This window comes from Neophocaena asiaeorientalis, unplaced genomic scaffold, assembly GCF_003031525.2.
Source record: "Neophocaena asiaeorientalis asiaeorientalis breed wild unplaced genomic scaffold, Neophocaena_asiaeorientalis_V1.1 scaffold4, whole genome shotgun sequence".
NCBI lineage: Eukaryota > Metazoa > Chordata > Mammalia > Artiodactyla > Phocoenidae > Neophocaena > Neophocaena asiaeorientalis.
The window spans coordinates 1526383-1553316 of NW_020173682.1; the positions used below are offsets into that span (position 1 = coordinate 1526383).

The 26934-nt window shown below is 41.3% G+C and overlaps 1 protein-coding gene across 7 annotated transcripts in view; it reads right to left on the bottom strand.

Moving 5' to 3' along the window:
- The window catches only part of RSU1 (Ras suppressor protein 1), a 196154-nt gene that overhangs the window by 89473 nt on the left and 79747 nt on the right, over window positions 1–26934 (bottom strand). For 6 of the 7 annotated variants that reach the window (XM_024750091.1, XM_024750092.1, XM_024750093.1 and 3 more), the window contains exon 8: window positions 818–950. The exons of the other annotated variant lie outside the window; for it this stretch is intronic. In XM_024750091.1, coding sequence (XP_024605859.1) covers window positions 818–950 — 133 coding nt within the window. The remainder of the gene's footprint in view (window positions 1–817; window positions 951–26934) is intronic. 7 annotated transcript variants of the gene reach the window in all.

Below are 26934 nucleotides of genomic sequence, written 5' to 3' on the forward strand. Positions count from 1 at the left end.
AAAGTTGGTACCAGACACAGGAACAGATGAAACCTGACTACGAATTGTTTCAAGTCATTTGCATTTGCTTAAAACTAGCGGTGACGTGATTTTGGTGTTAGGGGTCACTGAAGCATCGAGAGAAATGCTCACTTCAATTTGGGGCTGGGGAGTGGATGAGGGAGAAATAATGACAGAAGATTAATAGTAACAACAGAGTAGGTGGGGGGTGGTAGAATTCCTTCCAACCCGGACAAACTAAGGAAGAAAGAGGTGGGAATAGTTTGGTTTTAAGGCTGGGTCCCCACAGGTGCCCTTGACCAGAGGGGAGGACTTGAGAGATTTTGATGCTATGACTTAAGCTAGCTGATTCCTCCTCCTTGTCTTCTGCCTTATCTCTTCTCTTAGAGAGATTATTATCTCACTAGAGTAAAAGCTTCTGAAGAAAAGGATGATGCCTTCTTAGTATTCCCTACTGATTTTATAAATAAACCACTTAACAATTTTGTTCATAGCATTTGTTATTCTTTACATTCAAAGGAGAAAAACGTATGTTCTGATCTTCATGTATTTGGTGAATCTCCTTAGTGCCATGCATAATCAGCCAATTTAATACCTTAAGAGATTTCTAAACAAAATTGGTATAAATTCCCTTTGAAAATATCAATTAAAAATAATCTATAAATAACAGAGACAATTACATGTGGTTATCAATAAAATTTTTAAATGCTCTGAGCTCGGTGCCACCAATGACAAGATCACACGATAGGTTTTTAAAAACGGCATAATTACGAAAACTGTAAAACCAGACTATTTCAGAAAATCATAGTCTACTTACTATTTGTACGTCTCAGAGCGGATGTATTCAAAAACATGGGACACACCAAGCTGGAATTGGTCAGCAATGGGGGTAACCCAGGGGTTGTTCTCTGCTTTGAATATCTGCTTCTGACCAGTTAAATCCAAGTTTCCTAAAAAGAAGGAGGGGGAGGGGGAAAGGTGAAGGTCATCCAACCAACAGAAATCGAATCTAAGAAGTAATTCCTGCTCAGTAATCATAGCACAACCTCAAGCATTTTTTGAGTCATTTAATTTCTTTTAAAAAGTTTTACCAAAAGTCATCACTGATATACATGCCGTGTCAGTGATTGTACACTGACCCAAGAAATTAAGAAGGAAGGAAGGAAGGGAGGGAAGGAGGGAGGGAGGGAGGGAGGAGAGAGGGAGGGAGGAGAGAGGGAGTAAAGATGTAAGAAGGAAGTAAACTGGGAATTCTTGCAAATGAAGCATTTGCTTCATTTTTCCAAGTATTTGCTACAGAAATAACAATGGCCCTCCAAGACAGAGAGAACCATTAATAGCAGAACCTCCCCAAACTCCATCTTGACAGTGTGCATCACCATTTGTCCAATCTGATCTAAACCAGACCCACGTGGAACCTGGAAGAACGGTACAGATGAACCGGTTTGCAGGGCAGAAATAGACAACGATGTAGAGAACAAACGTACGGACACCAAGGCGGGAAAGTGGCGGGGCGGTGGTGGTGGTGTGATGAATTGGGAGATTGGGATTGACGTGTATACACTGATATGTATAAAATAGATAACTAATAAGAACCTGCTGTATAAAAAAATAAATAAAATTAAATTCAAAAAATAAAATAAAATAAACCTGAACCAATCACCACCACTTTTCATCAAAGCAGGACATGAGTGAAGAAAGATAAGAATACTGCCCAGGTAGAACGATTATCGCCTCATTCGGGTACTATAAACACACCTCGGAATCAGCACTAAATGAGTCTCATCAACATGGTGAGGGTAAAAACACACACGCGTACAGCCCTTACCAGTTGACAAATTACCTGTAAAAAGCATTTCCTCCTTTGATTCTCCAACAATCCCTAAGGTCAGTAATTGACATCGCTTTATAGACAAAGAAATGGAAACTTGGGGGGAAATTAAGTAATATGTCCAAGATCAGAAAATGTCAGAGTGGGGACTGGAATCTAAGGCTTCTGACTCCAAATCTCTTCTTTTTCCTACGATGCTTGGTGAAGCTATCAGGTTACATGTCAACCTAGATCAACCAAGGATGAGTTAATGAAGGCAGCCAGCATCTGGGTACCACCTGTTGCTGGACGGATCGGTCGACTCTCTCTATATGTTTTTCCGTTTGGTATATTTAAACGTGGAAAAGGCAGCGTGAGAAAGAGCTTCCTAGAACCTGCTTGCCTAAGAAAGTCACAGGGACAGATGTGACACAGCAGAGCTGTATGTGCTTTACTTGGCAAACTCACCAAAATCCTTTCCCTAAAAGTCCTACGGAGGAAGTCCATTTGCAGACCCATGGTCTACAGTCCAAGGCTTTTTGAGCAAAGACACCAAGCAATTTATACTTCCCAGGACACAACCAAAGTGCCGTATCTGTCCTGTTCTCAGGCTCTACGGCCAATATTGTCGTAAGTGATAACTTCAGGATAAGGAAAACATATTCTAGGATGCGAGCATCGCACAAAGCCCATCAACTTCCTAGCTAATCCGAGCTTTGGGAACGAAAAGAAAATGTTTACCAGGATGATGTAGCATTTCTTAAAACAAAGAATCGATACCTTGAATCCGTCTTCTTTTTGTTATACAGGCGGAACTTGTTTTATCACGCTTCACTTTACTGTGGTTTGCAGATACTGCATTTTGTATAAAGCGAAGGTTTGTGGCAACCCGATGTCCAACAAGCCTGCCGGTATCATTTTTCCAACATCATTTGCTTACTTTGTGTCTCTGTGTCACATTTTGGTAATTCTTGCAATATCCTCTTCATTATTATTATATATGTTATAGTGATCTGTGGTCAGTGATCTTTGATGTTACTACTACAAGTCACTGAAGGCTCAGATGATGGGTAGCAATTCTTAGCAATAAATTATTTCTTAATTAAAGTATGTACATTGTTACTTTAGATATAACGCTATTGCACATTTAACAGACTACAGTATAGTGTAAACATAATTTTTATATATACTGGGAAACCAACAAACTCGTGTGAACGCCTTTATTGTGATATTTGCTTTATTGCGGTGGTCTGAAATCCAAACTACAATATCTCCGAGGTGTAACTTGCAACTATTCAGAATAATGGAGAAAGAAAAGACCAATATAAAAGTGATTACCATTCCATAAAATGCTTTTAAAGATAGCAGATATTACTAAATATTAAGAGCAAGTAATTCATCGTGATCTTTCCAAAGCTACTTAGAATCTGCTGGTGTTAAGTACAAAAATAAGCAGATACATTTCTCTCCAAGATTATCAATATTGTCAGTTTCCTCATCTTAATGGTTAAACATCATTAGTCAGATATTAAATCACTTGAGAAATTAATGAGCTTTAGTCTCTCAACCATGAGTCAGAAAATTGCGTGGGGTAAATGGAAATCCAAACATCGCACATATTCGGTTTAGCTGAGTATCCTACCAGGATGTAACCTTGTTGGCAATGGACTGCCATTTATATATTTTGTTTTTATCTTTACTTGGAGAAAGGAAGGGGTTTTCAGCTTCCCGAGAATCAAACTGATCGCTTGGTTAAATTTCACTATAATTCTCATTTCCTCTATACTCTATGATCTGTCGTCCATATCATTCTCTCATTACTTCTTGTCCTATTTCCACATTTCCTAAAAATGAATGTAATAGAAATTCCTGGAAAAAGTCTTCTATTTAAAAACAAGTCTGTATTTCTGAAGTGTCCTGTTTTAAACACAGAGTGTGTTATAATGCCCACTATTCTTAGGAAGCATGGTCATTGAGGAAATGGCTGAGCTACCAGGTGACAGTAACCACGGGGTAAGCAATTCACGAAAAAGTTGGAGGCGGAGGCGCTAGAGGTAAAAGCATGTCTCTTAAAACATTCACCTTGTAGACAACCTGCGCTTACACAGTATCATCTTCCAGCCTCCAGGCCCTGCCCACTGACATCAGCATGGAATCAACTACGAAAAGGAATAATATATGAGACCTTTGGAAAAAAGATATGTTTTCAAAAAAAAAAAAAAAGCCCTGGAAAGCATATCCAATTCCTAAGCAAAGGGGATCTCCCTGATAAAGGCGGTTCTGCTCTAAATATCTTTCCTCTTCATCCCCCACCAAATTGGTTATTCTAATGAAAAATCCGGTCTGAATTTCCAGTAGGTAGAGTGGTATCTGTTGAACAAGCTTCCAGGACTCCCTGTCATTCACATATTACCACGAATTTACTCAACTGGGTTGTTTTCCTTTTAACCTCTGGTTCAGATAGGTATCACAGGAATATATATATATATATTTTAACTCCGGGGAAGAAGGGTGGGAAGGGGAGGGTAGGTGGCTATGTTTGGAGCACAGAGGATTTCTCAGCACGCTGTATTTTCAGGGCTCTGGGTCAATATGAGAGCAACAAGGACCAGGGAAAGGGTCTAGGAAGGACCTCAAAGACGAGCCTGAGCTATTTCAGGTTTGCCTGGGAACAGTGAGAAGAAGACGACCCTCTCTTCTTTCCCAGGCTGCATCACCAGCTTCCTCCCATCCAGGTGCAAGGTTTGCCCACTACTCCGAAAGTACAGGTGTTATGAGCAGGTTTTAATGGATTATCCTTGAGATTGACACACAGGTGCAGAGACAAAGAGCCTGCATGCTCTTACCAACAGCCCACAAACCCACGCTGGAACGCACACGGCCTCTTGCTCACTCAGTAACAGCCTCTGACTAAGCCGGCAGGCTTGTTAGCGGTCATCCTCTGAGAATAACACGCTCAACTTCGATGCTCCCCGCTTGCCACACGTGCAGGACAGACCTGGGGGAACAGTGTCAAGAAAGGTCAGCTATGTTCCCTGGGCCGTCTCGTCTGAAGCCTCTAACCCCCCGGAGATCTGTCAATGCCTAGCAACGTCTCTATTTCAGCACCGTCCATGGAGACAGCAGAGGCAGAGGGGAAGGCTAGTGACGGCTGCTAACTGGAGCACGCAGCAAACGCAGGATGGGAGCTGGACGCGTTCCCTTCGGGGCAAAGGGGTCTTCAACTGATGTCTGGAAGTTGGGGTACACGCAAAGGACCAGAGGCTCTTCACGAGCAATGTCATTTCTATCACTTCCACCTCATCTGTACATCCCAGCTGAGGGAGGGGAGGGTGGAGAGAGGAGTTACCCTCCCCTCCCCCATTTATTTATTTTATTATCAAACAACCCTAAGCCAGAGTTAGCATCAGACAGACTTCAGATACACAGGTGCTTCACAGAATACCAGAACTGGGAAGCCTAACAGAAGAGAACGATGGCGGGGGCAGGAAGCAAACAGTAGCTTTGTGGTTGATGTGTGCATTTTTTTTTTTTTTTTTTAAACAAAGCACCATGAAACCCATGCTTAAGGCCCACGGCACACCTTAAAGCAGGCAACTATTACAGATGGCAGAGCTGGAAACCGCACAAGCCAAACCCAGCGCCAACCCTTCCTAGCTACAAGCAGGCTCGGGGGGACAGGATGTGCAGATTTTGTTTCCTGAGTTCATGTCACTGGTGGAGGACACAGTACCTGCTTCTGTGCAGCCGTGGCCCCGCCAGCCGGCTCTGTGTCTATGGCTCTCTCACCTCGCTCTGAAGGCTGGTAATTTCAGAAGAGGGCTAAGATAACGCGTGGAGCTCGGCCATCATCCCGTGGGAAAAGCTGACACCTGTCCCCGCGATGGGCTCAGCAACAAGTTACTCTGGCCTCAGCTGAGCCCCTCCGTCAGCTGTCCGAGGTGGGTTCCCTTTCCGGTAATAACATGCAGGAAGCATCTCAGCCCGTCAGTCAGGCTGCAGGAGCCCTAACTTGCCGCACGCTTCGCTTCGCTGGCTCTAGTTAGGAGCCCTCGCCCACCTCCTTGATTAGAAGCCTGAACGGGCGCTCTGGTGCCGTTCTAACAAGGATCAGACGGCAGGATTAAGCACTGTGACAAAGAGGATCTAATAAGCTAGAAAGCGGAGCATCCGCGGACACGCTGGCTGACTCCCCGACACAGATTCCCTCCACTCCCTCTCCAGTGGGGAGGCCCGGGCCACACGGGGAGCCAGCCTGCGCCGTGATTAGTGGTGACCCTCTGGCCGGCGCTGCCCTGAAGATCATTTGTCACTCAGAGGCTGCTTCTGCAATTGCAAATTGGATTTTCCATTTTATTACCTGCAAAAGGACCATGTATGCTTCTTTCAAGAGCCTCAAGTACGGCTGCTTTGCCGTGCAACTGTTATTTTGTAAAGGCTACAATCGTGCAAAACTGCCATTCTCCTTGCTAGTTATACGTGTGATGGGACGCAACAGGCATTGGGGCCCCATTAAGAAGCAGGCACTGGTTTTCACGTATGGAAATTGGTTGTTTTCATAATCACACTGATGATAAGAATTCTTTCCGAGTACTCAAAACCCGGAACCATGCGGCCAGTAACATCATGTATCGGATATTAAGCAATTGAGGCGATCTGGGCAAATTTTTCACGTCATCAAAGCATCGTTCCCTCCCTCCCTAATTCCAAAATACCACAGAACACTTTTTAAATTAACTCACCCTAAAACCCAGGCTCTCTCACTCAGGAAAATCTAAGGCTATAGTCTAACAAGGTAAAACTAGCAAACCATGGTTGATTGGGTAGTCTATCATCAGTATACTGGATTTGCCCAAACCCAAGTAATTGATTCACTGTGGAAGGGGTCTAGATGGGACATTATGACAGCTGAAAGATCACCTCTGCTCCGCAGTGAATCCATACACAGAAGCTAACCACTAATGACTCCAACGCAAAATAAAAGCTACTTCTAGGGCCGCTCCAGATACAAAGAGATATCCTGCACGTAAACGTCTAAGATTTTACTACTATGGAAGAGGCTACCAATTATAGAAGCGCATGGTTATAGATGACAGCTGGAGATGGAAGGTTTCCACCTTTTTCACTTCTTTAGCAACATACTTCACTGAATGGAAAATGATCATAAAGCTTATAAAATGATGTTCATATTGTAATAATAAATGTTTGCTGTAATAAAACACTGGAAACAACCAGAATGTTCACCCACAGGTGAGAAGCAGAATAATGTATGCTACAGCCACCCAACGAAATGTTTCCAGTTATTAAAATGAATGACGTAGACTTGTATGCTTTGACCTAGAAAGAGATCTACACTCTAATTCTTAAAAATTCAGGGTGTACTAAGTTTGCTACGATTTCATTTTTGAAAAATTACAGAAGAAAGAAATCCCATATTATGTATATGAGGAAATGTTTACGTGAAAAAAAGAGAAGAGTAGGATACGTATCAAATTGTTAATACTGGTTTCCTCAAAGAGGGGAACGCAAGGTGGGAAAGGGATTTGAACCAGCAGGATAAAGGGTAAACTGTTAATTTTCTTTTTCGAGAATTCCATGGGATTACAAGTACGGATTATTTTTATAATTAAATAAGGATAAGGTGCATGGAAGGGAAATCATCAGAAACAATTCAAAATACATGATGGGCGCTAATTAGTACAAAGGCAGTGGCTTTTATTTAAAACAGCACCATCCTACTGCGGGGAGCAGCACGCTTTATAGATGACGATCTGTTAAACCCTAACTGGATGGAGAAGGGGGGGTCTGAGGCTGCTTCTTTTTCTGTGCATCATCGATGCAATCAAAGCAAGCTGGGATGTCTCATGACAGCTCTCAAATTTATTCTGCGGGGAATTCGAGGCCACACTGTCATTCTGGCAATTGTGTGCTTAGCCTTCTGGCGACACGTTTTTGAAACACGCATTTTGTTCACTTAATACATGCAACGCGTCGCTGCTGTGTAAAACATACTAAAACTGTTACTCTTCTGATCTCGTCGAGGGAAGAGCACAAGTTACATGAAAAAGAGTTTTCGGGGGAAAGCCAAACACCCTGCCAAATGGCTGCGACGAAAGTGGCATCTGATTTATGTGTGTCGGTGTGAATGAGTCCAGAAGCCCTTCTAACCCGTGAAGAAAAGTATCATTTTACAGTTTCCCCCTTGGTGCCCTTCTTGGCCATTTGATATCTGTGTTCCAGGATAAGATGGAACAGAAGGGTCTCTCAGTCACGTGTAAATAGGATTACCCAGCAACAGAGCAGTGGGCCTCCCCAGTGCACACCGCTATTGCTGCTCTACCCTGCAAGTCCCTTTCCATGGCTGCGCCATAAATAATTCACGTTGTAAACCTGGCATTTGCATAGGGTCTCCCCATCATTCTTCTAAATGTGGGAGGTAATCTTATTTTTGCTTGCCAGATTTCCTTGTTATTGTTGATGTAACGTCAGGCAGTACAGACAAAAGCCCAGTGGATCCGGCCAGAAGACCTGGCTCCAGACGCCAAGCACCATTCACTGGCTTTGTGACCAAAGGACTTCAGGGAAATCCTTGTGTTTTCTGAGCTTCAGTTTTCTCATCTGCCGAGTGGGGATAATAGTACAGATTGATAGGATTGTGGACAGGGGCCCAAAAGTGGACAAAATGGTTCTCTACATTGGAAAGCACGACATAGATATAAAATACTCTTTTCAAAAAAAATAAATTAAAAAAAATAAATAAATAAAATAAAATACTCTTTTCATGATTATGTTAAATGAAATCTCCGAAGGAGAGAAAAACGTATACTGGAAAAGAGTTTCCCTAAAACAGAGGTTCCCTCAGGGGATTCATAATCTCCTGAAATGGAATGCAAAATAAATCTACATTTGCATGGTGGCACTCTTCCGAAGAGAGGGCCCCCAAGTTCATAAGCTTCTCAGAGGTCTGTGATCAAAAGTAGGGCCAAGATAAAATTTAGGAGGCCTGATTTCATTTCCTAGAAGACTGAAGATTTCTAAATGGTGGCAGTCTGCAGCACCCCACAGGGGTGTCCTCCTAAACCTCATGGTCCTTCCATTCAAGTTCCCCAGGTCAAGGACAACCTTCTGACTGCCTGGGAAGTTGGAAATGTCAGCACCGAGGGAGCCCCAGTTACCCTGGAGACTCCCCAGGAGACGTCCCTGTATAATACAACATAAACTAAAATAAACGGATGTTCAAAGAATAAGTTCCAGCAATCACAACTTCTCATAGGATCAATAACAGTATCACACCCTTTGGTAATCCGTTTCAAGTACAGATGTGTGAGAATTCCCTAGGGAAATTGTATACCAACAGGTATCCTCCAAGCTCGTATTGTTAAGTCTCATTTTATGAAGAGCCACATTATGTGAGTGGGAGAAAGAACTGATCTCAAAACAAGTCAGCACATATGTGAAATCTAGAAAAATGGTACAGATGAACTTATTCGCAGAGCAGAAATAAGAGACACAGACGTAGAGAACAAACTTATGGATACCAAGGGGGGAAGAGGGGATAGGATGAATTGGGAGATTGGGATTGACATATATACACTATTGATGCTATGTATAAAATAGATAACTCATGAGAACCTACTGTATAGCACAGGGACCTCTACTCAATGCTCTGTAGGGACCGAAATGGGAAGGAAATCTAAAAAAAGAGTGGATATATGTATACGTATAACTGATTCACTTTGCTGTACAGCAGAAACTAACACAACATTGTAAAGCAACTCTACTCCAATAAAAATTAATTTAAAAAAATTAAAAGAAGTCAGCACATTTGGCTTCAACTCTTAGGTCTCTCATTAACTAGTTATATACCCTTGAACAAGTCACGGAAGCACTCCTGACCTTGGCTTCCTGATCTTTGAAATAATGGTATCAGAACTGATAAGTTCTAAGATCTCTTCCCAGTGTAAAACTCAGTTAACTTTTTTAAAAATAAATCTATTTATTTAATTTATTTATTTATGGCTGTGCTGGGTCTTCGTTGCTACATGCAGACTTTCTCTAGTTATGGCGAGCGGGGGCTACTCTTCCTTGTGATGCATGGGCTTCTCATTGCGGTGGCTTCTCTTGTTGCGGAGCACGGGCTCTAGGCGCACAGGCTTCAGTAGTTGTGGCACGCAGGCTCAGTAGTTGTGGTTCGCGGGCTCTAGAGCGCAGGCTCAGTAGTTGTGGCGCATGGGCTTAGTTGCTCCACGGCATGTGGGATCTTCCCAGACCAGGGCTTGAACCCATCTCCCCTGCACTGGCAGGCAGATTCTTAAACACTGCGCCACCAGGGAAGTCCCACGATTAAATTTTTTAAAAAAAATTCTGCAAGATTCAGAAAATATTTGTATTTATATGAAATGATGTGATATTGTGATAATCATTTATGATATATGTAAGTCAAATCATTATGCTGTACATCTTATACAGTGCTGTATGTCAGTTACATCTCAAAAAAGTTAGAAAAAAAGAAAAAATGAAGGTATCACAAACCAGTCTTCACCATAGCTTTTTTTTTTTTTTTTTTTTTTATTTACAAAACTCCCCCACGGCCATGGCTCACGGGCCCAGCGGCTCCGTGGCATGTGGGATCTTCCCGGACCGGGGCACGAACCCGTGTCCCCTGCATCGGCAGGCGGACTCTCAACCACTGCGCCACCAGGGAAGCCCTCACCATAGCTATTTAAGTTGAACGAATACAGGATATCCTCCATAACGATAAAACATTATTTCCACTCATTTAGCACTTACTTCACATTCGATCTCAGGTCTCTTCCACAATTCCCTCCTAGCAAGATTTAATGTGAAGTTTTTCTGAATTGTCTTGCGATACTACAGACAAAAGCAATTCGTTGTTCTCTTCCTAGAAGGCCTTCTAGTGCTTCTCAATCCCTACAGCCCTAGGTGCCCAGGATCACCATGACACCCATGTTGCCCAGAAGGCTTGTTCCACGGCACACATGAGAAGAGTTCCAATACCCTTTCAAGAAAACTTGTAGAGTCAGTGTGAGGTGAAGGGCAGGCAATATGGGAAGAGTAAAACTTTGAAATCAACCTTAGCATCTAAGAGACAAGTTCTAAGACAGCACCTACCATCAATGTTTTTGAGTACGAAAGCGTAGGCCAAGACAAAGGCTAGGAGATGTCGACTGATGTCTTACTCACAGTTCATAAAGCATTCTTCCAGCAAACTTGACACACACTCAAAAGGACTAAGTCCTAGAGGTGCTTTGGGGAATGCACGCTTTCCCTTACCGTTGAGAGTACAAACTGGCACCTCTTTTCTGAAAGATGACTGGGCAATATACAGTAAGAGCTAAAACAAAGCTCATACTGTTTGGCCCAGTAATTCCACCCTTGCAATAAATTTATGCTAAGGATACAATCACAGACATTCATAGTGATTTACGAATACAAACTTTCACTTCTGCTGCTGTGTTCCTCCAGAACACCTGGAAACAACTCAAATGGCTAAGGGGTTGGTTAATAAATTATGAGACACTCAGAATGGTATCATAGGTAGTCATATGGTTAAAAATGTTTTCAAATAAAATTTAATGACGCGGGGTAATGGTCATGACATAATATTGAAGGTGGAAATGCAGACTATAAAACCCACATAGTACAATATGATCATATGTTTTTTTAAAAAGTATATACATATGCATAGGAAAAAGACTAGAAGAACACACACATTGTATATATACACACATAAATAGAGAAAAGACTAGAAGGAAATAAAATTTTAACAGTGGTTATTTCTGGAAGGTAGGATCATGAAAGTCACCCTTTACTGTGTTTCCCATATATTCTAAAGCAGTGACTCTCAAACTTGAATGGGCATCAATATTTCCTGGAGGCCTTGGGAAAACCTCCAGAGTTTTTGATTTAGGAGGACCTAGATGAGACCCGAAGTTTACACTTCTAACAAGTTCTTAGGGTATGATGATGTCTGGTCCAGGGACCACACTTAGAAAAGTCCCTGTTTATCTGTAACAATAAAAAAGCATTTAAGCAATTAAATGTTTTTAAAAGTTTAAATAAAACAGCCCTGCGCCTTCCCTGGTGGTCCAGTGGTTAAGACTTGGCACTCCCAATGCAGGGGGCACAGGTTTGATCCCTGGTCGGGGAACTAAGATTCCGCATGCCACACGGCACAGCCAAAAAAAAAAAACACAAAAAGGTAAAAAAAACAAATAAAGCAGCCCCCAAATAGTAAATCTATTTAGAGTACTGACAAAGAAATCTGAATTTTCAGATACTATTACCAGTTCTATTAAGGATGTAAAAAAAAAAAACCTCCATGAGTAGTGAATGCTTACTATTATTACCATCTTCATCACCAGAATGGTAATAGCTATTAACTGCTGAGCATGTATTATGCACCAGGTGTTGCTTCAAGAGCCCTGCATATATTATTTCAAGGAGTCACAACACTTGTGCATGGAAAAGTATCACTATTATCTCACTTAAAAAAGAAGAAACAACTAACATTCAGGGAGGTTGAGTCCCACGTTCAAGGTTGCATGAGTGTAAATGGCAGAGCTGGGAGTCAAAGACCAGCTTATCTGACTCTTTCAAAGCTCTTGGTTTTCTGTGTACAGGACACTGAAAACATTTTCCTCTTCCTGCAAGAAGGCACTGAGGTATTGTTGGAAGAGTCAAGCATCTGACATGGTTTAAAGAACACTGGGGAAGCGTAAACAAAATATATCCCTTACCTCTCTCACAGGGCCCAGAATCCTTTCATCAGAAGCATGATCTAGAACCACTACTGTTACCTCTAGGAATTCTCTTTCTAAATTAAAATACCCTCGTGGAGTAATGTGTTAGGGTGATACACCTTCATTAGTATGACAGAGTGAATATTTTTAACAGGCTGCATGAATACAGGGCATGCACTTCCTTATTCAAGAGTCAAAACACAAAGTCAAGGGATTCTTTTTTTTGTTGCTTCAATTGATACCTTAGAGTATAGTAAAGAGATTCAGTTATACATGTATCTACTCTTTTTTATCTTTTTTTTTTTTTTTTTTTTTTTTTGCGGTACGTGGGCCTCTCACTGTTGTGGCCTCTCCCATTGCGGAGCACAGCCTCCGGACCCGCAGGCTCAGCGGCCATGGCTCACGGGCCCAGCCGCTCCGCAGCACGTGGGATCTTCCCGGACCGGGGCACGAACCCGCGTCCCCTGCATCGGCAGGCGGACTCTCAACCACCGTGCCACCAGGGAAGCCCTATCTACTCTTTTTTAGATTCTATTCCCATATAGGTCATTACAGAGTACTGTGTAGAGTTCCCTGTGCTATACAGCAGGTCCTTGTTAGTTACCTATTATATGTATAGTAGTGTGTATATGTCAATTCCAATCTCCCAATTTATCCCTCCCCTCTCCCTTTCCCTCCCGGTAACCATAAGTTTATTTTCTACATCTGTGACTCTATTTCTGTTTTGTAAATAGGTTCATTTGTACCATTTTTTTAGATTCCACATATAAGCGATATCGTGTATTTCTTTTTTAAAAAGAATAAAATCTCGTGTAATTATGCATTGAACAAATCATTGTTTTTAAAATAATAACATTTCATTAAGTCAGAATTGTTCAGGAAAATCACTATGAGAACTGAAATTATCCTGGGGAAATTTTGATCAGAGAAGAGGCCGAATAGGTTTGAATCTGGGTGGGGCATCCCAGGCAAGGCAGTAGGAGCAGATTAAAGGCGGTGCGTGCCAGGGCCGGGGTCTGGATGTCGGTATATTTCAATTGATCTTTATTATCTGAAATGGAAACGTCTATAGATTGCAGAGAAGCAGCCATGACTCATCTTTTACAACTGTCAGGGCTGATTCAAAGCACTTCTGAGTGTCTCACGTGTCTCCAATGGTTTCAAAACGCTGCCTTCTGGGGAAGGTGGGTAGGGGTGGGAGGGAAGGAGATTATACCCCCTTCACTCCCATCCCCCGCCACACCCCGGACACCACCATAACTGCACCAAGTGAAGACACAGGCCGACGCGGCCAGCTGAGCTGAGCTGAGACGCCTCCCTTTTCACCCAACATCTGGAACTGTACTTGGAGATTCCGTGTGTACAAATATGCTAACATTCTGACACAAAGAATCTGACCTCGATCTAGACGCACATACAACTGGAGAGCCCATTAAGGGAAGTTTGCAGGGCATGCGGGGTTTGTGGAGATGAAGTCTTAAACATATCCAGATTTGTAACACATGTTAATTTCCAAATTATGTAAAAAGTGGAAATGACTTCTTAGATAACTTGGCAGGAGATTAAAGGTCAAATACAGGCAGATTCAATCAGTACAGATATGATCACATAGTCTTAATAATAATCATCTTAATAACCTTCCCAAACGGCAACAACTTAGCTTTTTAATGCTTAACCTCAAAAACAGTTGCTTAAAAAGCAAAGCAATTTTTCAGCCAATAGGACTAATGCTGAAGTTTAAATGTCATTGTAATACATTCCTAGGCACTCGCTCATATGGAATTAGGAAACAAAATTAACTTTATTTTTTATTTATATATAAATACCCTCGAATCCAATTTTATTGAAGGTTAAGTAAGGGATCAACCTACTACACAGAACCTAAACTTACGTTATATGTAAAAACGGCTTGTTTCGGCTTTGCTTCTCACTCTAGAGCTTATATTTTTATTACTTCGGTGCCATGTGTTACACTCTCAGCGGAGGCTGGAGATGGTAAGAGTACAGATATTGTGCCATATAAAATATGTACTAAGATAATTAAGAATTTTGAGTGACACAAATGCTAAGTCTACATGAATAAAACTGCAACAATTGTAACTTAATTTCCAGTGAATTCAAAATTATTCATGCTAAAAAAAAAAAAGCCAAATGTGTTTTGGGTTACATATTAACAATCCACTTTAATGCATTTTGAGGAAACTTACTTTCCCTTAAGTTTAACAACTACAGCTCAGAAGTAAGATGCAACGGAAGGAAAATCACAACTGTGTGAAAACAGTACTTCCATGTGTGTAAATACACACATACACGTGCATGCACTTATTCATCTACTTCAGGACTTAAGAAATATGATAAAAGCAAAAACTACATATTATAGCAGAAAAGACGTAGTAGAAAATAAAGCAGAAAAAAACGGATGTTTCTACTTTTATAACTATTTACTTTTTTTCAGTATAAGTGATAAAAGGCAAATAAGTAGCCCAAACTACTATAAACAAGAGTCCTATCTAGTCTAGTATTAGTCCATAGCCAAGCCCAGGCCACAGACGTAAACTAGTATGTTTAAAAACTTCAACATTAAGCTTTAAGAAAAACCAAAGCAAAATAACTATATAACTCAAGGGATAGAAGTCTACCACACCTCCCAAGGATCTACTTAGACAATTTACAAGTCTTCATGTGTGAAAAAGCATTAACTATAAATAACAGTGAGAAAACGGAGTTTTTCCACAATTTGGGATTTGGGTGAGGACGATTACATCATGAATTGGTTTCCAGTATTTTTGGAAAGCCAACTGTCTTGGGTTAAAAATATGAAATACTGTCACAGTTAAACAATAAAAAAGGAAAGGACGTACTATAATACTCTGACTCAAGGGAAAAAAACAATCCACGAATACAAAATCACTTCCAACATGTGAAGTTGTTTCAGAGACTCAACTTATTTACAAAAAAATAGAGCTCATATTAGCCAACCCAGGAATTGGCACTTCTAAACAGCTCCTCTGATTGCTACTGATTTACGCAGTGTTACCAATCCCAAGATTCCAGGTGGCTGTCAAATTTCAGAGTAGCCTGATATTCCTTATTATTATCATAATAACTTACCAGAAAAAAAGTGAAATAGAATTAATGTATTTTCAAAGGCAAGAGTTGCTTTAAAGACTAAATGACACCCTTATGGAGTAAACGAATTTATATGTGACTTTTTATACATTACTCACACTTATTTTATTTAATGTTCATGATTTGGAGATCTAAAGAAATGTTCACAAGGGTAAAATAGTTTTGTTTGGTCATAATTTGACGTCAGCATATAAGAACAAATGGTGTCCTATTGCTTAATCAAGAGCCAGGTCCCCCTAGCTGACAACGTAAATGTGAAACACTAAATGGTGACATATAGCATAAACATACTAGGCTCACATAATGGTCAGAACCGTGGCCTCATTTTTCAAACGACTGTACTTTAAAAACAGTATCATGCAAAATCATTTACAGGACATCTAGATGCACCTCCCATCAGTTTGTGACTTACTTGCAATGATCCAAACATACTATGGCCTTTCTTGCTTCCGCATCTACCTAAATGCCCTCTCCCCTGTGCTTCCTGATAAAATGTAACGCATTCAATGTCACCTCTTCAGAGAAGCCTGCCCGGATTTCTCCACTGAAAGTCGATCCCTGTGACTTTTGACTAACTCAGCACCTATTTGTTTGTTCCACAGTACTTATTACATTTTATAATTATTTCCTTTGCTGTGCTTTTTTTTCCTGTGGTCTGTTTCTCCAACTCCATTGTAAGCTCCATGGACACAGGGGCCATTAACAGTCTTGATCTGAGTAATGCCTGGCACCAGTTCAAACGCCCATTCTTGAAGTCCTTTCCAAGCTCCTCCTGTAGACCTGACTGCTGTGTCTACACTTCCATTCTATAACCAAACTGGAATTAGAACCAAATTGCTTCCATCTCAGCATCCCTCATTAAATAAGATGGGAATTTCGTCTTGCTCATTTGTCTTTCTCAGGTATCTTGTACACTGTACAGGATAGGGGTGTCCTTCTCAACGAGGATGAGATTTGATCCCTTTAAGGGTCTCTATCGTATGACCTAAAGAAAAAGGGCTTTAAAAACAACTGAACACTTGTTTGCCTACATCTCCTCCAGCTCCCACCACAGATACTGATATGTCTCCCTTTGCTTCCTCATGTGACAGTAATGACCCACACATTAAAGGTGTGAGTGAGCTGGGCATGGAACCAGCTGCCCGGGAGGGGAGAGAGCGAAGGCTGAAAGCAGTGCAGCAAGCATGAACAGGCAGGTTGAACTGGCAGACTGTTAGTGTTTACTTTCAGGGTGCACTGTTCAAGTTCACCCTAACAGAAAAAGAAAGCAAAAATGTTTGGCTTAAGTGATAAACTAATAACTTAAAATGCAGAAAATGCTTTTTTTGCATGTACGGACCACAGACCAGCCTAGATGCTTTATGCATATGATCTCAAAGGAACCTGCAAACTGGGAAGGTGCCTGACAGTTAAGGGAAATGACGTTCAGAGAGGATTCCTCCCTTTCCCAAAGGCCACAGAGCCAGCAAACGGTAGTGTTGGGATTCAAACCAAGGTCTGCTCCTTCCTACTTGCCACGGTCAACGATAAGAAAGGACCGGTCTGTCTGCCCATTCTCTTTCCTTCTCCCAATTCTTCCCCATTCTTCATCCCTCCTCTCCCTTCCCTTTTACAGAAAAAAGAACAGTGACAATGGCAAATGCACTTTGACGCGTGTTGGGATCAGGGCGACCGGCTGACGATGCCTAAAAGAGCACATAACCACGATAATAATACAAAACATATAGTTTCTCTTATAAAACATCTTGCACACACACCTCCAGATAGCAAACTGGCTTTTAGAAGTTATTTTATACATTACTGCATTAGTCTGCTGGGGCTGCCATAATCAAATACCACAGACTAGGCGGCTTGCACGACAGAAACTGATTTTCTCCCAGTTCTAGAAGCTGGACGTCTAAGATCAAGGCATCAGCAGATCTGTTTTCTCCTGAGGCCTCTCTCCTTGGCTTGTAGACGGCCACCTTCTCACTGTGTCCTCACATGGTCTTTCCTCCTTGGTGTGCAACCCTGGTGTCTCTCTGTGTCCAAATCTCCTCTTCTTATAAGGACACCAGTCAAATTAGATTGGGGCCCCTTAGGAGGGGCCCTAATCACCTCTTTAAAGGCCCTATCTCAAAACAAAGTCACACTCTAAGGTGCTGGGTGTTAAGGCTTCAAAAGATGAATTTTTAGGGGGGACCGAATTCAGCCCAAAGCAGCCACTATCTTCATTTTCTTAATAGTCGAGTAACTGGAATAGCACAAAGTCTGCCCTACATATCTGGTTCTGATTAATCATAAATTAAACATGTACAGAAGGGCCAAATAGACAAAATTACAGACAACAGAGGTTAAAGGAAATTCAGCTCCCTCGAGAGCACATTACTTTTACGTAACTCAAACTACTATATACTTATATATAATATTATACGACTTATTGTATTCATTGACATAATTTGAGTTAGGGGAATAAAGCGCATGGCAGTCTGACTCTATCATTCTTCTTTGCGCTTTCCACTACGGGTACCACTTTGGTAGATCAGAAAGAGAAGGAGATAATCAGACAGAAAGGTTACATTTCTCTTTAGTTATACAATATCCCGTATTCTTTCATCCTTTAAATAGTTTCTCAAAAACGCTGGTGTCACTTTAAATCTTCAAACTGTGTATACTCTTTAAGGAAGGGCCTCTCCTTTGTTAGGGCTCAGTCTTCAGGGGGCTCCATGTTGGCACCAAATTACACACCGTAGAACAAAGAGCACCTCCCTTCGGTTCAAGGGCGCCGAGAAGCAGGGGTTCCGATGGCAGCTTTCAGATGCCTTTTTTTTTTTTCTGCGGTACGCGGGCCTCTCATTGTTGTGGCCTCTCCCGTTGCAGAGCACAGGTTCCGGACATGCAGGCTCAGCGGCCATGGCTCACGGACCCAGCCGCTCCACAGCACGTGGGATCCTCCCGGACCAGGGCACGAACCCGTGTCCCCTGTATCGGCAGGCGGACTCCCAACCACTGCGCCACCAGGGAAGCCCTTCAGATGCTTTTTGATGACAAATGATAATATTAAGCTCCTACTCAAAGGCAGCCTACAATAATTCTACATTCCCTGATATTAAAATCCTGTAAGGGAACATAAAGCTAGCCTCATACCACCATGTACCCCCTCTGATTAAAGCACTCTTCTGTGACAACCAGCCTCAAAGAAGCAAAGGTGGCAGATGTCAGGGCTAAAGCAGAATGGAAGAGAGACAAACCTGAAAAAAAGATGGACACAGGAGGGTGGAGACACAGTGCTGGAGGGCGCAGGTGCACAAGGCAGAATAAGATGCACCAAAAGGAAGCAGAAATTTGATCTGCTGTTCTCCCATCACGGTACATCTGCCTTATCGGCCTTAGATTTTATAAATTTATTTATCTTTTATTTTTTATTTATTTTTGGCTGCACTGGGTCTTCATTGCTGCGTGTGGACTTTCTCTAGTTGCGGCAAGCAGGGCTTACTCTTCGTTGCAGTGCGTGGGCTTATTGTGGTGGCTTCTCTTGTTGTGGAGCATGGGCTCTAGGTTCACAGGCTTCAGTAGTTGTGGTTCGCTGGCTCCATAGTTGTGGCTCGCGGGCTCTAGAGTGCAGGCTCAGAAGTTGTGGCATGCGGGCTCAGTAGTTGTGGCTCACAGGCTCAGCAGTTGTGGTTTGCGAGCTCAGCAGTTGTGGCTTGCAGGCTCTAGAACGCAGGCTCAGTAGTTATGGCACACTGGCTTAGCTGCTCTGTGGCATGTGGGATCTTCCCGGACCAGGGCTCGAACCCGTGTCCCCTGCATTGGCAGGCAGATTCTTGGTCACTGCACCACCAGGGAAGCCCCGGGCTTAGATTTTAAAAGTACTTACTCCTAAAGTAACTGTTGAGACATCCAGCTAAACAGGATGGAATGGAAGCATTTCCGTGTACTCCCCTTCCTTAAAATCCACTGGGAGAAGGGAGAGAATGATTTCTTAAGTGAAACATACCCATCTCATATCACAAACTCTGATGAAGGGTAGCTGAATTCAGGGAAATTTAACCCCAAAAGAGGGGAACACTGGTAGTTGACACAGAGCTCCTTAGAACTTAAGTGTGATAACAGATGTTTCTAACAGTCCTAAAAGCCCCATCAAGTGAGCCTTCGTTGAAGCGCTAATATCTAAGTGTGAGGGTTTGCTGGGAGCAAAGGGGGAGCAGTGAGTATCCCCAGAGAAACTCGTTCCACAGCAAACGACAAGAGGAGCTGAAGGGCGAACACCTTTACTATGTGAGCGAGGACGTGAGAAGAATGAGGGAGAGGATGCACTGAGGCCACATCAGCCCCCGGAGAGCCTCTAATTCCACTGCTGGACCTGAATGGGGAAGACCTGAAAAGGGAGAGGGATCTTGCTTAAGCAAATACATAGCTCAAATGAGAAATCGAGCTGTTGCTAGATAATTCATATCATGGGAACAATAAAAATGAATGATATATGCAACAATATGGATAAATCTCATAACATAATGGCAAGTGAAAGAAGCCAGAATACATACTGAATAACTCTCCTTATACAAAATTCAAAATCAGCGAAACTAAGTAATAACACTGGAAGTACAGACACCGGTTATCTTGGGGGCAGAAAGCCTAGGGATTGATTGGAAGGAGGGCTAAGGGGGAACGCTGACTCTGGTGGTCTTCTATTCCCTGACCTGTGAGTTTTTGCAGGGTGATAATTCACTGAGCTATAAGTCTATGTTGTATGAACTTTTATCTTTGTGTGTTATGCTTTTTAGAGAGAGAGAGAGAGAGAGAGAGAGGGAGGGAGAGAGAAAATAAATAAGCAATCCTATAGGCATCTTAGCAGAAAAAAGTAATCACCCAGTAAGGGGAAAAATCAGGCTGGCCTCTGATGTCTCTCTAGCAACATTCAATGTCAACAGACAATGTCTACAAAGTTCTCGTAAAAGGAAAGGTTACTCAAGACTTTTACACCCAGACAAATTATCTATCAAACAAGAAAGAGCAGACATTCTCAAGAAGGCAAGAACTCAGGACATAAAGAGGCTTTTAGAAAAACAGCTACTTGACAATTAAATCCAGGTAATTAAGCAAAAACCAAAAAGCCAGCAATCTACTTTGAAAAATATAGTTACTGGGAGTTCCCTGGTGGCATAGTGGTTAGGATTCTGGGCTTTCACTGCCGTGGCCTGGGTTCAATCCCTGGTCAGGAAATTGAAATCCCGCAAGGTGCACAGCACGGCCAAAAAACAAAACAAACAAAAATATATAGTTACATATATTCATATATAAAATATATATATGATGTATATAATGTATATCTGTGTATAAAACACCTCGCTGCTGCCCATAATTTTAATTTTTACTTAGAGTGATCTTTTAGGAATTAATACCTTAAATTTCTTTGTCTCAAATAGTAAAACTTTCGTAATTTCTTCACCTGATTTTCTTTTCTTAGATTCAAATAAAAGTTAACACTTTAAAAAATATTATGTTCTTTACTTATGAATATAATTTCCTTTCTACTTCCTGACCCACTCTTCTGTCTGTATCAGAGACATATCTTGAATGATAGTCACTGAACCATAATAATTGTTATTTCAAGTTGGTGAGGTTTTGAGTGAATTTTTGATCTTTCTAAATGTTTCAGTTAAGATAATGAACACAAATTACTGTATAAAAGCAACACAGTATTGTTTTTTCCAAAGTGAATGAGTTGGGGCCAGAAAAAGTAGACCCTTCCTTTTGTTCACCAACCTCCTTACCCCACCAAAAAAAAAACCTGCAAAATTTAATGTACCTAAAGCACAGACCTCATTCTCTATGATCTGTACCCACTGGGTGAAGAGAGCCACAGGGTTCAAGGAAGATCAGGTGCCTTGCCAACAAAACAGATAAAACAGGATCCCCCAAGAGGAAAGAAACTACACGTGATGCAACTGCTTCACAAACAAGATGACACACTCTGATGATTAAACTTGTTTTCCTGTTATCAAACCAACACTCTGAACTCTAGATCATTTTCCCTAACAACTTGCCTGGAGTTAACGAGGGTAGAGTTTCCAGCAACTAATTAACGCACATCCCTTCCAGCACAAGCTGTCAGCCGGTGATTTCCGCTGAGATGGCCACCAGTGAAGGAGCAGGTTGCCACCCTCTCAACTGCGGTGACACCAGCCACTGCCTTGAGACTCAGCTCACCTGGGTGGGCAGGTAAAGGTGTTCTACCTGGCTGCATCTTTTGTAATAATGGCACTGAGTAGGTAACTGGAATGGAAACAAATGATGCAAACCCTCCCAGAGCATCCAATTCAATTTCCATGTTAAACAAAAACAAACTCTCCCTATTCTGAGATAAGTACATGTTTCTGGCAAATTCAGGATCACAACGAAGACCAATTAAAATTCAAACAGAAGCTTGTAAGAATGTGACAGTTCATTTTCCTTAGATACGGCAGAAGGCTGTTCAATGGTGGATCACAGCTACAAACATCTAAAGTATTACTGATCAGGCAGGGTGATCGTGGAGCTGGAACTCCAAAGTTTGAATCTCTCAAATACACTAAGTGTCTAACTCAGGGCACTGTTTTGGGCACCAGTTTCAGGAGACTCTTAAGGAGAACTTTCTGCCTTTTCACTCCGGATCCACACTGTGCGCGGGCCCCTGAAACTTCCAGTGGTGAAATGAGTAAACATTAACAGTAAAGTGATAAAAATAAGAAAGAAATTAAAACAGTATTCAAGACACCACTAGCCAAACGGCGTCGTGCTAATGACTTCTACTTTTAGATGACAAGTCGTGCTATTTAAACAACCAAATTTCACTGCAGACATCCTTCAGGAACAGGTACCAAGGCAACCACGCTGATGCCAGGCTGTGGGGAGCTGTGGAGGACCGGAGGAGGAAAAGCACACTTGATATACTGATAAGGATCCAAAACACCACCACAAACTTAAAAAAATCATCTGAAGAGAAGCTGAAAACTGGACTTAATTCAACATCCATCTGGCATCTCGGAAAAAGAAATAACTCAGGACTCCTTGTCTTTACAAAAGTTGATATTTCAAAACCGCAAGTAAGGAAGATTCTCATCCTCTGAATGAGATTACTTTAAAGAGATTTGTGGTTGACATTTTAGTGATATTTCTGGACATGCCATCTTGGGTTGATTACTGAGGTATATGGAACATTAAACTAGTCCTTCCCCTAACTAAGTCCAGTTAGGGCTGCTAAGCTAAAAGCATGACATCGTTGCTGTCAAAGTACGTCACCAAAGAGTCCCATTTCAAAATAGTTTTTGTGTCAAAAACTATTCATCATAATATCAATATATAGAATGAGGGAGGCAAGCCATACAAACTTCATGTCTCCCCCAAATGAATAATGAAAACGAAATCATGCAGACACCTACACCCTACATCAAATGTAGACCCAAATCCCAGTAGAATTAGGATCCTGACCAGCCAGCTGGCACGATTCTGGAGGATGAGAGGTGAAATAAATGATTTTCACGAATGTAACTGCATGATAAAGCTCATGTGTCCGTCACTATGTGTGATAGGATGAGTAATGGCCCCCAAATATAGTCAATGTCTCAATCCCCGGAACCTGTGAATGTCAGCTTATGTGGCAAAAAGGACTTTGCACAGGTGATTAAGGAACCTGAGGTAGGGGGAGTATCTGGGCAGGCCTGATGTCATTACAGCGGTCCTTCTGTGAGGAGGAACCAGTGTGAGAGAAGGCAGAGATGATGGAAGCAGAGGTGGATGGGACGCATTTTGAATACAGAGGACCACAGACAAGCACTAGAAACTGAAAAAAGGCAAGGAAACTGGATTCTCCCTTAAAGTTTCCTTAAGGAGCCAACTCTGCCCTCACCTTGATTTTAACACAGTGGAAGTGATTTGAGACGTCCGACCTCCAGAGAGTAAGTGAATAAATTGGTGTTAAGGCACTGAGTTTGTAGCACTCCGCGACAGCACAAACAGGAAATCAACACACAATGCAGAGACACTCTGGTGAACTACACTGGCCCTTTGAAGCTATTCACAATGTCACCTTCTTCCACTTAGTAAACTTGAGGCCTCAATGTACTTACTGTTCATAAAATGTCTATGAAAGTTGTTACCTCCTGTTACAAACTGTAATATATCATGTGTTTACCTTGGCACAGAAAGTCTGCAAATTAAATATGTTTATACATTCTTACAGAAGCTATAAAACATCATTAGCAACAGTTCAAAAACAAATATTTACACTTCTATATCAGACCCATACAATGGACATTCCTTTTTTTTTAACACCTTTATTGGAATATAAATGCTTTACAACGGTGTGTTCGTTTCTGCTTTATAACAAAGTTAATCAGCTATACATATACATATATCCCCATATATCCTCCCTCTTGCATCTCCCTCCCACCCTCCCTATCCCACCCTTCTAGGTGGTCACAAAGCACCGAGCTGATCTCGCTGTGCTATGCGGCTGCTTCCCACTAGCTATCTGTTTTACATCTGGTAGTGTATATATGACCATGCCACTCTCTCACTTCATCCCAGCTTACCCTTCCCCCTCCCCATGTCCTCAAGTCCATTCTCTACGTCTGTGTCTTTATTCCTGTCCTGCCCCTAGGTTCTTCAAAACCTTTTTTTTTTTTTTTGGATTCCACATATATGTGTTAACATACAGTATTAGTTTTTCTCTTTCTGACTTACTTCACTCCGTATGACAATCTCTAGGTTCATCCACCTCACTACAAATAACTCAATTTCGTTTCTTTTTATGGCTGAGTAATATTCCATCGCATGTATGTGCCATATCTTCTTTATCCATTCATATGTCAATGGACACTTAGGTTGCTTCCATGTCCTGGCTATTGTAAATAGTGCTGCAGTGAACATTGGGGTGCATGACTCTTTTTGAATTATGGTTTTCTCAGGGTATATGCCCAGACTCTAATGATTAGTGGTGCTGACCATCCTTTCAGGTGTTTGTTGGCAATTTGTATATCTTCTTTGGAGAAATGTCTATTTAGGTCTTCTGCCCATTTCTGGATTGGGTCATTTGGTTTTTTTCATACTGACCTGCTTGTAAATTCTGGAGATTAATTCTTTGTCAGATGCTTCGCTTGCCAAATATTTTCTCCCATTCTCAGGGTTGTCATTTTTGTCTTCTACATGGTTTCCTTTGTTGTGCAAAAGCTTTGAAGTTTCATCAGGCCTCATTTGTTTATTTGTGCTTTTATTTCCATTTCTCTAGGAGGTGGGTCAAAAAGGACCATGCTGTGATTTATGTCATAGTGTTCTGCCTATGTTTTCCTCTAACAGTTTGATAGTGCCTGGCCTTACATTTAGGTCTTTAATCCATTTTGAGTTTATTTTTGTGTATGGTGTTAGAGAGTGTTCTAATTTCATTCTTTTACATGTAGCTGTCCAGTTTTCCCAGCACCACTTACTGAAGAGGCTGTCTTTTCTCCATTGTATATTCGTGCCTCCTTTATCAAAAATAAGGTGACCACATGTGTGTGGGTTTATCTCTGGGCTTTCTATCCTGTTCCATTGGTCTATATTTCTGTTTTTGTGCCAGTACCATACTGTCTTGATTACAGTAGCTTTGTAATATAGTCTGAACTCTGGAAGGCTGATTCCTCCAGCTCCATTTTTCCTTCTCAAGATTGCTTTGGCTATTCAGGGTCTTTTGTGCCTCCATACAAATTGTTAATTTTTTTATTCTAGTTCTGTGCCATTGGTAGTTTGACACGGATTGCACTGAATCTGTAGATTGCTTTGGTTAGTATAGTCATTTTCACAATATTGATTCTTCCAATCCAAAAACATGGTATATCTCTCCATCTGTTTGTCTCATCTTTAATGCCTTTCATCAGTGTCTTATAGTTTTCTGCATACAGGTCTTTTGTCTCCTTAGGTAGATTTATTCCTAGGTATTTTATTCCTTTTATTGCAAAGGTAAATGGGAGTGTTTCCTTAATTTCTCTTTCAGATTCTTCATCATTAGTGTATAGGAATGCAAGAGGTTTCTGTGCATTAATTTTGTATCCTGCTACTTTACTAAATTCACTGATTACTTCTAGTAGTTTTCTGGTAGCATCTTTAGGATTCTCTATGTATAGTATCATGTCATCAGCAAACAGTGACAGTTTTACTTCTTTTCCGATTTGCATTGCTTTTATTTCTTTTTTGTTCCTGATTGCTGTGGCTAAAACTTCCAGAACTATGTTGAATAACAGTGGTGAGAGTGGGCAACCTTGTATTGTTCCTGATGTTACAGGAAATGGTTTCAGTTTTTCACCATTGAGAACGATGTTGGCTGTGGATCTGTCATATATAGCTTTTATTATGTTGAGGTAGGTTCCCTCTATGCCTACCTTCTGGAGAGTTTTTATCTTAAATGGGTGTGGAATTTTGTCCAAAGCTTTTCCTGCATCTATTGAGATAATTATATGGATTTTATTCTTCAGTTTGTTAATATGGTGTATCACACGGATTTGCATATATTGAAGAATCCTTGCATTCCTGGGATAAACCCCACTTGATCATGGTGCATGATCCTTTTAATGTTCTGTTAGATTCTGTGTGCTAGTATTTTGTTGAGCATTTTTGCATCTATGTTCATCATAGATATTGGCCTGTAGTTTTCTTTTTTTGTGACATCTTTGTCTGGTTTTGATATCAGGGTGATGGTGGCCTCGTAGAATGAGTTTGGGAGTGTTCCTCCCTCTGCTATATTTTGGAAGAGTTTGAGAAGGATAGGTGTTAGCTCTTCTCTAAATGTCTGATAGAATTCGCCTGTGAAGCCATCTGGTCCTGGGCTTTTGTTTGTTGGAAGATTTTAAAACACAGTTTCAATTTCAGTGCTTGTGATTCATCTGTTTATATTTTCTATTTCTTAGTGGTTCAGTCTCAGAGGTTGTGCTTTTCTAAGAATTTGTCCGTTTCTTCCAGGTTGTCCATTTTATTGGCATATGCTTGCCTATAGTAATCTCTCAGGAACCTTTGTATTTCTGCAGTGTCAGTTGTTACTTCTCCTTCTGCATTTCTAATTTTGTTTGAGTCTTCTCCCTTTCTACAGGATGATTCTGGCTAAGGGTTTATCAATTTTGTTTATCTTCTCAAAAGAACCAGCTTTTAGTTTTACTGATCTTTGCTATTGTTTCCTTCATTTCTTTTTCATTTGTTTCTGATCTGATCTTTATGTTTCTTTCCTTCTGCTAACTTTGGGGT